Source organism: Mesoplodon bidens (genome assembly GCF_964165515.1).
Source record: "Mesoplodon bidens genome assembly, chromosome: 16".
NCBI lineage: Eukaryota > Metazoa > Chordata > Mammalia > Artiodactyla > Ziphiidae > Mesoplodon > Mesoplodon bidens.
In genome coordinates, this window is record NC_138173.1 from 41,299,400 (window position 1) to 41,312,745 (window position 13,346).

The window sequence follows — 13,346 nt, forward strand, 5'->3', positions numbered from 1 at the left end:
CCATACTGTTCTCCATAGTGGCTGGACCAGTTTACATTCCCACCAACGGTGTAGGAGGGTTCCCTTCTGTCCATATCCTCTCCACAAACTTCTGCCCCACTCAATTGGCTTTTTATTGCGTAACTTCCCTACAGAAGAGATAAGTTACATAATATAATGCTAATCATATTATGCCCATCGCCCGTGACATCGTGTACACATTTCAGTCTGAATTTAAAGTCATTTTGTAACTGGCTTCATGCTACCCCTCCAACTTAATTCCTATCCATAACTCCTAGCACGGCCTTCATCACTCGTTCTTTTATCCACTCTATTCATGCCATCTTGGGCTTTTGTTCATGTGTCTGTCTCCATGTGTTCCTTCTCTCAGTCCAAACACTATGCATCTGTAAAGCCAGCTTGTGTCCCATCTGCTTGACTCCAGCCCACTGATATCCCTGTTCTTTGAACATCTAGTGTCAGCACCACATAGTTTCATACTAGTTATTCTTTCCTTGTTCCAGTAATTAAGTCTCCCCAGGTAGACTGTAAGCTCCTTGATTTGGGTCGCCCCCCCAAGTGTCTTCTTTTTTTATTATTATTAATTAATTAATTTTATTTTTGGCTGTGTTGGGTCTTCGTTGCTGCGCGCAGGCTTTCTCTAGTTGCAGTGAGTGGAGGCTACTCTTGGTTGCGGTATGCAGGCCTCTCATTGCGGTGGCCTCTCCTGTTGCGGAGCACGGGCTCTAGGCTCGCAGGCTTCAGTAGTTGTGGCTCGTGGGCTCTAGAGCACAGGCTCAGTAGTTGTGGCACACGGGCTTAGCTGCTCCACGGCATGTGGGATCTTCCCGGGCCAGGGCTCGAACCCGTGTCCCCTGCATTGGCAGGCGGATTCTTAACCACTGCACCACCAGGGAAGCCCCCCCTAAGTGTCTTCTATACTCCCTGCAGTATCCAGCCAAGCCTATGTGCTGTGCAGTAAATAATAAAGTAATTTTGACCCTGCTCAGGTGTTTGCCCACCTGAAAACTGCATTGATGACTTTCTAGAAACTGAAGTTCATTTATCTTGTAAAAAGAAATAGTATCTTTGTTGCCAATACCCATGATCACCCAGTCATGCACATATACACCGTTACAACCTTCCCAAGGGGGGGGAAGAAAAACAATGAAGACGGCAGGTTTGAAAGGTGATCCCTGGCCCTAGGATTTCCAACCTGCACTGGGTCCTTAACATTCTTCTTTTCTTTCCTTTCCTTTTCTTTGTTTTTAATTGAAGTATATTTGATTTACAATATCGTGTTAGTTTCAGGTATACAGCACAGTGATTCAGTTATACATATATATGTATATTTAACTTCTTCAGATTCTCTTCCCTTATACATTATTACAAAATATTGAGTAGAGTTCCCTGTGCTATACAGTGGACTCTTGTTGGTTCTCTATTTTATATATAGTAGTGTGTTTATGCTTAACACTCTTCTGATGCGTTTGCCCTCCCCTCTTTCCCCAGAGAGCTCCTGTGAGAACAAGCGGGCAGACGTGGTCTTCATCATTGACAGTTCCCGCAGCGTCAACACCCACGACTATGCAAAGGTCAAGGAGTTCATCGTGGACATCTTGCAGTTCTTGGACATTGGCCCTGACGTCACCCGTGTGGGCCTGCTCCAATATGGCAGCACCGTCAAGAACGAGTTCTCCCTCAAGACCTTCAAGAGGAAGTCCGAGGTGGAGCATGCCGTCAAGAGGATGCGGCATCTGTCCACGGGCACCATGACGGGGCTGGCCATCCAGTACGCCCTGAACATCGCATTCTCAGAAGCAGAGGGTGCCCGGCCACTGAGGGAGAACGTGCCGCGGGTCATAATGATTGTGACCGATGGGAGGCCCCAGGACTCGGTGGCCGAGGTAGCTGCAAAGGCCCGGGACACAGGCATCCTGATCTTTGCCATTGGCGTGGGCCAAGTGGACTTCAACACGCTGAAGGCCATCGGGAGCGAGCCCCACGAGGACCACGTCTTCCTGGTGGCCAACTTCAGCCAGATTGAGTCGCTGACCTCAGTGTTCCAGAACAAGTTGTGCAGTAAGTCCTGTTTCTCTGTGGCTCTTCTCAGGGGATCATTAGGATGAGTTCATTCATCTCCCAGTGTTCATTCTGTGCTAAACCGGTCCCAGGTACCGGGCTGGCAAGGGGTGTTTAGCAAAGGCCAAGGTAGACACAGTGCTCTTTTGGGGCTCACGCTCTGGCCAAGGAGACATATTAAGGGTGCAATTACACAAATACGTAAGTAACTGCAGTTGTAACAGTGTAATGGAGGAAGAATTCAGGACAGGACCTGACCTAGGCCAGGGGGCTCAGGGAGATTTCCCTGAGGAAGGGACATTTACACTCAAACTGCAGAATGAGGAACAGTAGGTAGGGGGAGTTTTTCTCCAGCACCTTGGCTTGCCCTGGCATTCCCTAGGTTGGAATTCATGAGTTGTAGTAAGCATGGGAATGGGAGGGCCAAAATAATAACATAACTTCTCCTTGGACGGTGTGGAATATTGAGCATTTTTGCCCCATGGTGGTGCTAGCAGTGGATGTTTTCTCAACTCAGAAAGAGGCCCAGTGTACGGGGAAGACCAAGACGTGCTCCTGGTACCTTCCTGCCTGGTAGGATGGCAGGTGCCTCCCGACTCTTCTGCAAGGACATGCCTCCCCAAGTCCTTGAGCTGAATTCTTCTGCTTTAAGGGTCTTCTTCCCCGTCTTGCTTTCTAACCCTGCCCTCCACAAGGCTTCTTTCACACTTTCTTGCCACACTCCTCCCACTTACCTCCAAGGCGAGCTCCTGCCTCAGCTTTCCCAGCAGGTCAACTCGCCCTCTCCCCCGTTTCCTGCTTCTGCCACCATCTTCTCGTCCTTTTCTCCTCCAGAAGGGCAAGGCGCCAGCCTGCCAACCCAGGCTCCACACTGGTCCCTGGAAATGGGAAGCAAGCCTCCTGACCTGGCAAACAGTGTCCAGTCCAGCTTTGCCCACCCCTATTGGCCCCTGACCCCTCCAACTGCCATGCTTCTTTGATGGGAAAATAAAAGCAAGTATCTCTTCTGAAATGACCAGTATTTCCCTGGAGTCTGCATGGAGAATGACCTTAAGGACCAGACTCATCTCCAACTTACCGGGAACAGGAACCTTTAGACCAGTTCTCAGAATGTGACAAAGCCTAGGAACACCCCACACACACACCAACCTCCCCCGACCCTGTCAAAGCCTCAGGAAGGAAGTATGGTGTGCTTTTGACGTCTTTTTAAAAAATTCTCTGCTGAAAACTAACTTCAAAAAGCAGAGACCCCATTAATTCTTGACTCCAAAATCAAAAGTTTTACTTAAAAAATCAACGCCATGAAGGAAAAAGAAACTTCTGCTCTGCAGTGTCACTTGGAAAACATTCAGAAGTGCCATTTCCCTGGCGCCGCAGAGGGTCTGGGTCTCTGTGGCGCGCCGTGGCCTGAGTCACCTGGAAAACTTCAGCCAGTAGAATGCACTGCAAACGTTTTTAAGGTTTATGACTTTAAATGACTTCTGCAGAATTTATATTCCCTCTTTCCTGGAAATATTAAAAAAAGAAATTGGTTCTGTAACAGTTTTGACGTGTTTATTCAGTTGTCTTGGAAAAATGTTAATGGATGAGTTCTTTTATAAGCTCTCTGAATTGCTCAGCAAAGGGAAAGGTAATATGATGAGGCTGAGGATGTGGACTTATTCATAGAAGAACCTTCTCTGTGCTTTATGGCCTGGCAGCAAAATTAAAAGGCAGCTTGGCTACTCCCGTTTTTGTAATCTTGAAGCTCGAAGAAAACATCAGTATTGTGCCATTCATTCATTCATTTGTTAGGGCCCGGGAACTGAATCACCCTTCCTACCCCACAGAAGACCAGCTCCTGTCTCTCCTCCTCACAGGGCTGTGCTGAGCAGACTTGTCAACTGTCTTGGAAGGTGAAGGAGGCCCCGGGGCCTCTTCATCAGCTGTGCAGTAAGGATCGCAATAACTAACATTTACAAAGCACTTTCTCTTGTGTCTTCACACTTTATCCTCACAAAAATCTGGGGAGGCGGTATGACTCTATCCCTCCTGTTTACAGGACTGTAAACTTGTGACGTGAATTCCCAAGCAGCCAGGAGATGGTGGGTTCTACTTCCAAACCTCTTGCTCATTTCATTCCTCTTCGCATTGGGAGATAGAAATTCCTCTTTTAAGGTAAACAGTTTTCTGCAGGCAACCTCCGCAGTCCAGCCATGCTAGGCACACCAGCTCTGAGGTTGAAACTCACCTCGGAGTTTGATGGGAAGCCTTTGCGATGGGGAGGGGCAGACCGAGGTTTCAGTGACCCCACCTGCCAGCTGTATAGACGCTGAGCACATCTGTAAACTGGGGATTTTACCTGCGGAGAGTAGATGTGTGAACAGGCGTTATAAACTGTAGAGCCCCATTCAGTGTGCACCATGTTGTGTATGATTACGGTCAAACACACGGAGGACCAGCAGGGAAGGCAGATGGCCTCAGCTTTGACCTGCTCTCCAATCCTCAGACAACAGCGTCTACCATATTGCAGGTGGCAGTTCTCTGGGGTTTTGGAAGTCTCATTTGTTCCTTAAACATTTATTGAGCTACACTCTGAGAATAACAGCCAATTTTGTCCTGGGCTAGGTACTTCCCAATATGTTATTTCATTGAATACTTATAACAGCCCTGTGAAGCAGGTACTATCATTATCCCATTTTACAGAAGTAGAAACTGGGGCTTAGAAAGGATAAGCGGCTTCAGGCGGCAGAGTTGGAGTCTCTCTGGCTTCAGAACTCTTACCCTCCACCTGCCGGGTCTGAGGGTTTCAGGCTGGTGGGAAGATGCTCTCATCACAGAGAAATGGGATGTTGGCTATATGAAGTATGCACTTCAGAGGCCTTGGGAAGTCACCTGGCACTGGGGGCCCTCTGATCAAAGAATGCCAGGGTCTGCCTAGGGGGTCCAGGAGAGCTTTAAAGAGATAATAATGATTATAACTAACACTTAATGATATTAATATGTGCATGTGCTGTTTTGCGCTATTAACGTATGTTAACTCATTTATTCTCACAACAAACCTGTGAAGTAGGTGCTGCTATAATTCCCATTTGACAGAAGAGGAAATAGAGACCCAGAGAAGTTCAGTAACTTGTCCAAGGTCACATAGCACTAAGTGGCAGAGTTGAGGTGTGAACCCAGGCATTCTGGCTCAGAACCTACATCTTAACTACTATGTGCTACACAGACTTGAAAGAGGAGTAAGTGGGACTTCCCTGGTGGCCCAGTGGTAAAGAATCCTCCTTACAATGCAGGGGATGCGGGTTCGATCCCTGGTCAGGGAACTAAGATCCCACATGCCGCCGAGCAGCTAAGCCTGTGTGCCGCAACTACTGAGCACACGCGCCTCAACTAGAGAACCTGCGTGCCGCAAAGTACAGAGCCCACGTGCCCTGGAGCCTGCGCGCCACAACTAGGCAAGAGAAAACCCGCACGCCACAACTAGAGAGAAGCCCGCACACCGCAACGAAAAGATCCCGCATGCCTCAATGAAGATCCCGCGTGCTGCAACTAAGACCCGACGCAGCCAAAAGTAAATAAAATAAATACATAATAAATAAATCTTAAAAAAAAAAGAAAGAGAGAGTAGGAGTTTGCCGGCTAGAGATATGTAGGGAGGACGATTGCAGTAAGCCAGGAAAAGAATGATATTTTTAATAGTTTTTTCTATTTCATTTAAAAACAAAAACAAAAAAATGAGTCCAGAGTCTCTGTTAATTTCGTGACCTGCTACAGAGACATAACCCACAGCTTGAGAAATGCTGATGAGAGGCTAGGCAGGGACGTGGAGGTCAAAGTGCACCTAGAGAAGGGATTTCAGAGGGAAGCTGAGCTGAGGCTCGTGTGCTTTTGGGCAGAACCAAAAAACGCTGCTGGATCTGTGGATCGGTGGGGACAGGGTATCTCCAGGAGCGATCAAGACAGGAACCTTTATCGTACAATTAGGAAGAGATTAGGCTCTTGTGCTCACTGGCTGTGTGGACGTGAACTCAGGCACAGCAGTGGCTTTGTACCCACAGGCAGTGAATTCCCACACCAGCCACAGCTGGGAGCAGGAGGGCTCCTGAGGTTGCACTCTCGGGCCACTCCGAGACCTCCAAGAGAATCTTAGAGGCCTCCTGTGAATGAGGCCCTGTCTACAAGATGACCAAAACCTACCCATCCTGGGGCCCACCATTTTTGCCACCCAGTGAGAGAGGACACTTGAATCTAGGGGCTGAAAAGTGCATGTCTGTCCTGAGCCTTCTGATGACTTGCAACCTGGGCAGGGCTGCCTTTCTTTTTTCTTTCTGGCCGCACCAGGCAACTTGCGACACCTAGTTCCCCCACCAGGGATTGAACCCTCGCCCTCGGCAGTGAAAGCACAGAGTCCTAACCACTGGACTGCCAGGGAATTCCCAGGGCTGCTTTTACTTAACCTCTTGGTATCTGCTTTATCAGCTTAGCCTGGTATTTAAAGCCTGGAGGCTGGTTGTTCCTACCCTAAGAGCCTCATCCCGCCCAGGCCAGGCACAACAGAAGGCGCTAACAGTGTTCCTAAGACACACCTCCCATCAACCAGCCCGGGTAAAGTCCACACTTACTGCAGCCCTTCAAGGCCCTGTTGCTAAGTGGGAGGCCAGATGGACTTCCACAGGCCTTGACTTTCCGTACCTAGTAATTGTTCCTTTCAAGACCCCCAGTCAGCCCACCACTCTTTTTTTTTTTTTTTTTTTTTTGCGGTACGCAGGCCTCTCACTGTTGTGGCCTCTCCTGCTGCGGAGCACAGGCTCCGGACGCGCAGGCTCAGTGGCCATGGCTCACGGGCCCAGCCGCTCCACGGCATGTGGGATCTTCCCGGACCGGGTCACGAACCCGTGTCCCCTGCATCGGCAGGCGGACTCTCAACCACTGCGCCACCAGGGAAGCCCCCACCACTCTTTTGATCATTCATTTAGTCAATGACACATTCATTAATAAACATTTATTAACATTCAGATCGCCTGGTTAAAAATCCAATCCTGCCAAAGACTTAGTCTGCTGATTAGTGATTTCTTCCGCCGAATGCAAAGCCTGGACCCAGCTTCCACCTACAAGGCCTTCTGAGGTGTGAGACCACCTGCAGGTCACCGTAGGAGGCAGGACTCTTGTGCCCCCTTCAGTCACATCATAAAGGCCTGCCCCACGGGAGGGCAAGGCATTAGGGCCAGATGCTCTCAGTATCACCGGTTCCTCATCTATAGAATTTTACAGGTGGAAAATTTTTATACTACCTTAGTAAAAATGTTTGGGATTCTTCTGGTTGAAAGTAATAGAAATTCAACTTGAACTAGCTTTAGAAGGGTGGATTGTGTTATATTACTCATGGAAATAAGGAGACGCTTAGTGAATGACAGCTTTGCTTTCTCTCCATCCCCACTCTGCTTCTCCTTGGACTTCTCTGGTCCAGGGGCAGAGAGCATGCACCCTGTCAGCCCCCAGATATGTTTGCCCTCGGTATAAACCCCCTTTTCCTCAATTCTAGTGGCTAAATGCCAAGAAAAGACTCTGACTGTCAGACCCTGAACACCCAACAGTGGCCAGGAGAGGGGCTACCTCACACCAACACAGCCGTTCCCCCAGTCAGCATGCACTTGGAATGAGAAGGAAGGCAGCTTCTAGAAAATAATTAAGTGTCTGTACTGAAGGTGCCTGGACATCATACATGTGTTTATTCTACAGGTAAAGAAATAAGCCAAAAAGAGCTATTCAACTTACATGAACTTCCCTCACTTGTTCGAGGCAGAAGGGACCCAGAGCACCTGTCTTCTGGCTTCTAACCCAGTGCTCTTTCCAGTACACCAAGTTTCTGGTTTCAGTTTCTTTTGGGGCACGTGGGACAGTCTCCTGGTTCCAATTTCTTTTATCATACATGGCCAAGACAAGCCTTAGTAACAAGCTGTCACTCCAAAACCCTATGCAATAGTTCTTTTAATTTCCCTATTTGACAGGTGAAGAAAGTGGAGTTCAGAGAAATTAAGTAATTCATTACAAGGTCATGGTGAAGCTCAGCTGTAGTCTTATTTCCAGAAGCCTTTCTCATCACCACTGTGCTGTCTGCTGCCCAGCAGGTATTTTCTCTGCCTCACATCTCCTGTCAAAATAATTATCTGTCAGGGTCTCCGTGAGAAGTCAGGCAGCAGACTCATCACTTGGGCCTCATGCCAGTGTATAACTGCTGTGTTGCTGGTTGTCTAGACTTTAGATTTTCTTCATTATGGAGGAAAATAGTGTCATGCTGAGAGTTGCATAAGAACGCCTCTGTGCCCGTGGGTAATTTGACTCCAGCAGCCTAGGAAAAGAAGAGAGCCTTCCAGGGTGCAAAGCAAATGCAAATTAAAAACAGGATAATGATTTTTCCCTCTTAACATGGTCAAAAACTTAATGTTTGATAATCCTGAGTGCTGAAGTTTTGAGGAGGTGGGAATCATTACTCTCATGCATTGCTGGTATAAATTACCTTGCAAGACAGTGAGGTGATATCTATTTAAAGTAGGACCCAGGAACTTCCCTGTGGCACAGTGGTTAAGAGTCTACCTGCCAATGCAGGGGACGTGGGTTCGAGCCCTGGTCTGGGAACATCCCACGTGCCGCAGGGCAACTAAGCCCGTGCGCCACAACCACTGAGCCCGCGTGCTGCAACTATTGAAGTCTGCGCGCCTAGAGCCTGTGCTCTGCAACAAGAGAAGCCACCGCAATGAGAAGCCCGCGCACCGCAACGCAGAGTAGACCCAGCTCGCCACGACTAGAGAAAGCCCATGCGCAGCAACGAAGACCCAACGCAGCCCCCAAAAAACAAAGTAGGACCCGGTCCTAGAGAAACAACTGCACATGTGCTCAAGGAGATGTGTTTAAGAAGGTTCATCACAGCATTGGGAAAGCAAAACTGTGGACTGGTGGGGAAATGGCTAAATATAATGAAAACTAGTCATATGACCAATGGATAAACCAATTAAAAGGAATGAACTAGATCAAATGTATTTGATCAAAGCTAAGGTGTATAGTTGATTCTCCTTGTTCTTGGTAATTACGTCCTATAACGTCATGGTGAACGCTGACTGAAGTGGCAAGTACTGAACCACAGCCCCTAGGGGAAATACAGAGTTAGGTTCCTCGGAGCCTCTGGTCCGACACTGTTGTCAACTGATCGATACATAATCTTGTTTTATGTGTGTTTCTGTGTAAAGACACCTTCTTTATATATTGTTGATTCATTAACATTGAATTCACAGCCAGCAGCACTATCACTCTTGCCCGAATGAAATTTATCAAACACACATTTTTCTCCATACGGCACATCATAGCTTCCTTGCACTTAGGAACACCAGACACACTTCACTTCAGCAAACACCAACACTCCAGCACCACACTTGGGGCCATTTTAAACAGCAAAATCATCAACAAAAAGCACAAAAATGCAAACAGTGTGGCACTTGAAAAGAATACTCATTCACAGTCTGAGAGCAGAAACAAGAATGCAGAGCATCATCTTGTTCAACCTCAGCTGGTGACCTAAATTTTTCATCGCTCTGAGTGTGTCTACAAATGAAGATGAAAGCACTCTGATTCTTTAACACTGGACCACCAGGGAAGTCCCAGAAATTTTTTTTTAAATCTTTACTGTACTATAATTGCTTTACAATAGTGTGTTAGTTTCTGCTGTATAACAAAGTGAATCAGCTATACATACACATATATCCCCATATCCCCTCCCTCTTGCATCTCCCTCCCACCCTCCCTATCCCACCCCTCTAGGTGGTCACAAAGCACCGAGCTGATCTCCCTGTCTTATGTGGCTGCTTCCCACTAGCTACCTGTTTTACATTTGGTAGTGTATATAGGTCCATGCCACTCTCTCACTTCGTCCCAGCTCACCCTTCCCCCTCCCCGTATCCTCAAGTCCATTCTCTATATCTGGGTCTTTATTCCTGTCCTGCCCCTAGGTTCTTCAGAACCATTTTTTTTAATTTTTAGATTCCATATATGTGTGTTAGCATATGGTATTTGTTTTTCTCTTTCTGACTTACTTCACTCTGTATAACAGACTCTAGGTCCATCCAGAAATATTTTAAATTGAGACATAAAGATTATGGAAACATATGAGTGCATTTTTTAACTCCAAAAATTTTTATAATACTTTTGCCTATTAAAAAATTACATTACTCTAGGGATTTATGATCCTGAGAAACTGTTAATTCTTTACCACATCCTCATTTAACTAATAGCTTTTCCTCCAAACCCGCTGTTGCCTACCAAGTCCACACGTTAGTCAGAGCCACCCCTGGTATCAGCAGACTTTCTGATCCCTCTGCCCACCAACTGGATGTTATTAATTGCACTGTGAAATTTCTGTTTTTGTAGGTCGTTTTTGACCTGTTTTTAGTTGGATATTCAGCAATCTCATATGGCTCAGCCTAACATCATTTCCCTTTGACCCTCTGCGGCCCTCTATGTATATATTGCTGATGGCATTTATGTAGAACTGTCTGGTCCTACCAGAGGCTACCTCTTGAGGGTAGGGACTGCAGCTTGTTTCTCTTTGAGTCCTGCTCGTTCCTTCACAGCGTAGATTCTGGATGAATGTTTGCGAGGGGGATGAAGTTAGAGAAGGCATCATCGTTGCCTTAACTTGCCATGTCTTCCCTTCCAGTGGTCCGCATGTGCAGCATCCTGGAGCATAACTGTGCCCACTTCTGCATCAATACTCCTGGCTCGTATGTCTGCAGGTGCAAACAAGGCTACATCCTCAACTCGGATCAGATGACTTGCAGAAGTAAGATTGCTTTGCTGATGTATTTGTCCTGTCCTCCTCTGCTCTCCCACTCTCTCCTCTTTTTTTTTTTTTTTTTTTTTTGCGGTATGCGGGCCTCTCACTGTTGTTACCTCTCCCATTGTGGAGCACAGGTTCCGGACGCGCAGGCTCAGCGGCCATGGCTCACGGGCCCAGCCGCTCCGCGGCATGTGGGATCTTCCCAGACCGGGGCACGAACCCGCGTCCCCTGCATCGGGAGGCAGACTCTCAACCACTGTGCCACCAGGGAAGCGCCTCTCTCCTCTTTTATCTGGGCCCATTTAATTCATCTGTGGCCCCTCCCCCAACCAAGTCATCATTTCCCTAAGGACAGAAACGAGGTTTTGTAACTCGCGTATTTTGTGTTGACCCCTGGCCCCCACTCTGCCTTCACAGCGCTGAGGCCACAGCCAGGCACACAGTAGGCCATCAGGAAGAGTTTGGAAGATCGTTGGAGGCTCCTTCTCAGAAATAGCCTCTTTGAATTCGTGAGCTGCTGTCCTTTACTTCCAAGCTGTTCTTTAGGGGGGAACCGCTGAAGAGCCTTTTCATCCGCTGTCTCTATTGACTGTGCCCTGAGGAATTGCTTCTGTATTTTATTCTCTTCCCTGAAGCGTGGATTTAGGATGAGCTACTGACATTGGCTGGGAATGATTATTCGAGTTCTGTTTTAGAGGTGTGCGGGGACCTCATTGCTTTCGTGAGGGATGCTTTATAGGTCTCCTACATAGAAAAGGACAATCAGATATAAAGTGTAATAGAATGCACATTCTCTTTTTTTTGGCCAAGCCCCAAAACTAGACAACATACTGACATTTGAAGCACATGAGGTAATCCGCCTCTTAGAGGAGAGAACTACCCATACACTGAGTGTTGTGCCTATAATTTTTTTTCAAGTTATAAATAAAGCCACTGTGTTAGCCCGCAGACAACCGGACTTCCTCAAGACATGAGGAAGACTGGCCCACATGGAGGCAAATAAAACTCAGCTAATCTGACATGTAGGTCATGCAATGCGTAATTGTTATTATACCACATGGTAAGCAATTAAGCACTAATGGAAAACAGTTTGCACAAATGGCTGTAATTAGTATCCCGTTTATAGGGCCAAACCACATTTTCCTTTTGTCTTCTCACTTTGGGTTGAGAATGGTTGGCTAGGGGCCCCCTGACCCCCAAGATTAGGGAACATCTGCTCGACTTCTCCGGTTCTGTGGCCTGTAGAAGCCCAAAGCCCTCAGGCTATGTAAGTCCTGGGGGACCCTGTGTTCTCCGGCTCCTCCAGGATGCCAGATTGTTTGTTTGTTGGAGCCTGAATCATCCTGGCCTCCCGCTTGAACCTCTGACCCGTCTTCAGTTTCCACAACGAAAATCACTCGTACCATATGCTCATGGGTTTAATAGAATTTACTGGAGGACTGGGGGAGCCCAGGCAAGGTTGCCTCGCATACCGCTCAGCAAACAACCTAAACATCTTCTCAGACGTGCCCCGTCCTCTCCAGGAGCCTCCCACTCAGCGTTTCTCTGCAGAACGCTCAGCCTCCCTCCACCTTGCTAACTCGCAGCCTGCCCTGCACTTCTCGGGAGCACAGAAAGTTCTCCTTGCGACCTGCCCCGATGATCCGCTGGGATCCGGGCATCTGCCGATGTCCACTTTCCATGGCCTGGCTTAGTCAATCCTGAGGAATTTCGAGACCAGCAACTAAAAAATAAAAAGTTTGATGTCATGACCTGGGCCTTCCCCACACAGCAGGTTTGCCAGCCCCCGCCTGGTCCCACCTCAAGTCCTGAGGCCCCAGGCTCTCCCAAGTGTCGGTCTGGCCTTGGCTCCCTCCTGTTCTAGGGCTGTGGATGCAAAGAGCGTGATGCAGAAACTGCCTGGGTTCAGACAGACTGATTTGGGTGGAGGAGCAGGGAGGCCCGGGTCAGAGGGGCCTGAACCCAGGCAGTGGTTCTCAAGCTTCAGTAATTAAGAGTCACCCAGGGGACTTCCCTGGTGGTGCAGTGGTTAAGAATCCGCCTGCCAGTGCAGGGGACATGGGTTCGAGCCCTGGTCTGGGAAGATCCCACATGCCGCGGAGCAACTAAGCCCGTGCGCCACACCTACTGAGCCTGTGTGCCACAGCTACTGAACCTGTGCGCCGCAGCTACTGAACCTGTGTGCTGCAGCTACTGAGCCGTGATCTTGGTCTGGTGAACAGTGCAAAATTGTGCCAAGGGGAGGCTGTTCTGAGCCGCTCGTGGGGGCCTGTCCCTGCTGACGTGGAGAGAGACTCACTGGGCCTGGAGGGGAATGAGACACAGCTATGTCCAATTTTGAACCTTTAAGGTGTTCCAGGCCCCGTACAAATTACTAGAAATCAAAGAGCGAATAAAACAGCCGTGTTTCTGCTCTCTTGGAGCTACCTTCTTGCATGGAAGTAAATTGAATAAACAGCCAAGGTAGTTACGGTCC

General features: G+C 48.1%; 1 protein-coding gene across 3 annotated transcripts in view; it reads left to right on the top strand.

Annotated features, from left to right (window-relative positions):
- MATN2 (matrilin 2) overlaps window positions 1–13,346 on the top strand; it is a 158,950-nt gene that overhangs the window by 49,769 nt on the left and 95,835 nt on the right. For all 3 annotated transcript variants that reach the window (XM_081258568.1, XM_081258567.1, XM_081258569.1), the window contains exons 3-4: window positions 1,492–2,061; window positions 10,751–10,873. In XM_081258568.1, coding sequence (XP_081114694.1) covers window positions 1,492–2,061; window positions 10,751–10,873 — 693 coding nt within the window. The remainder of the gene's footprint in view (window positions 1–1,491; window positions 2,062–10,750; window positions 10,874–13,346) is intronic.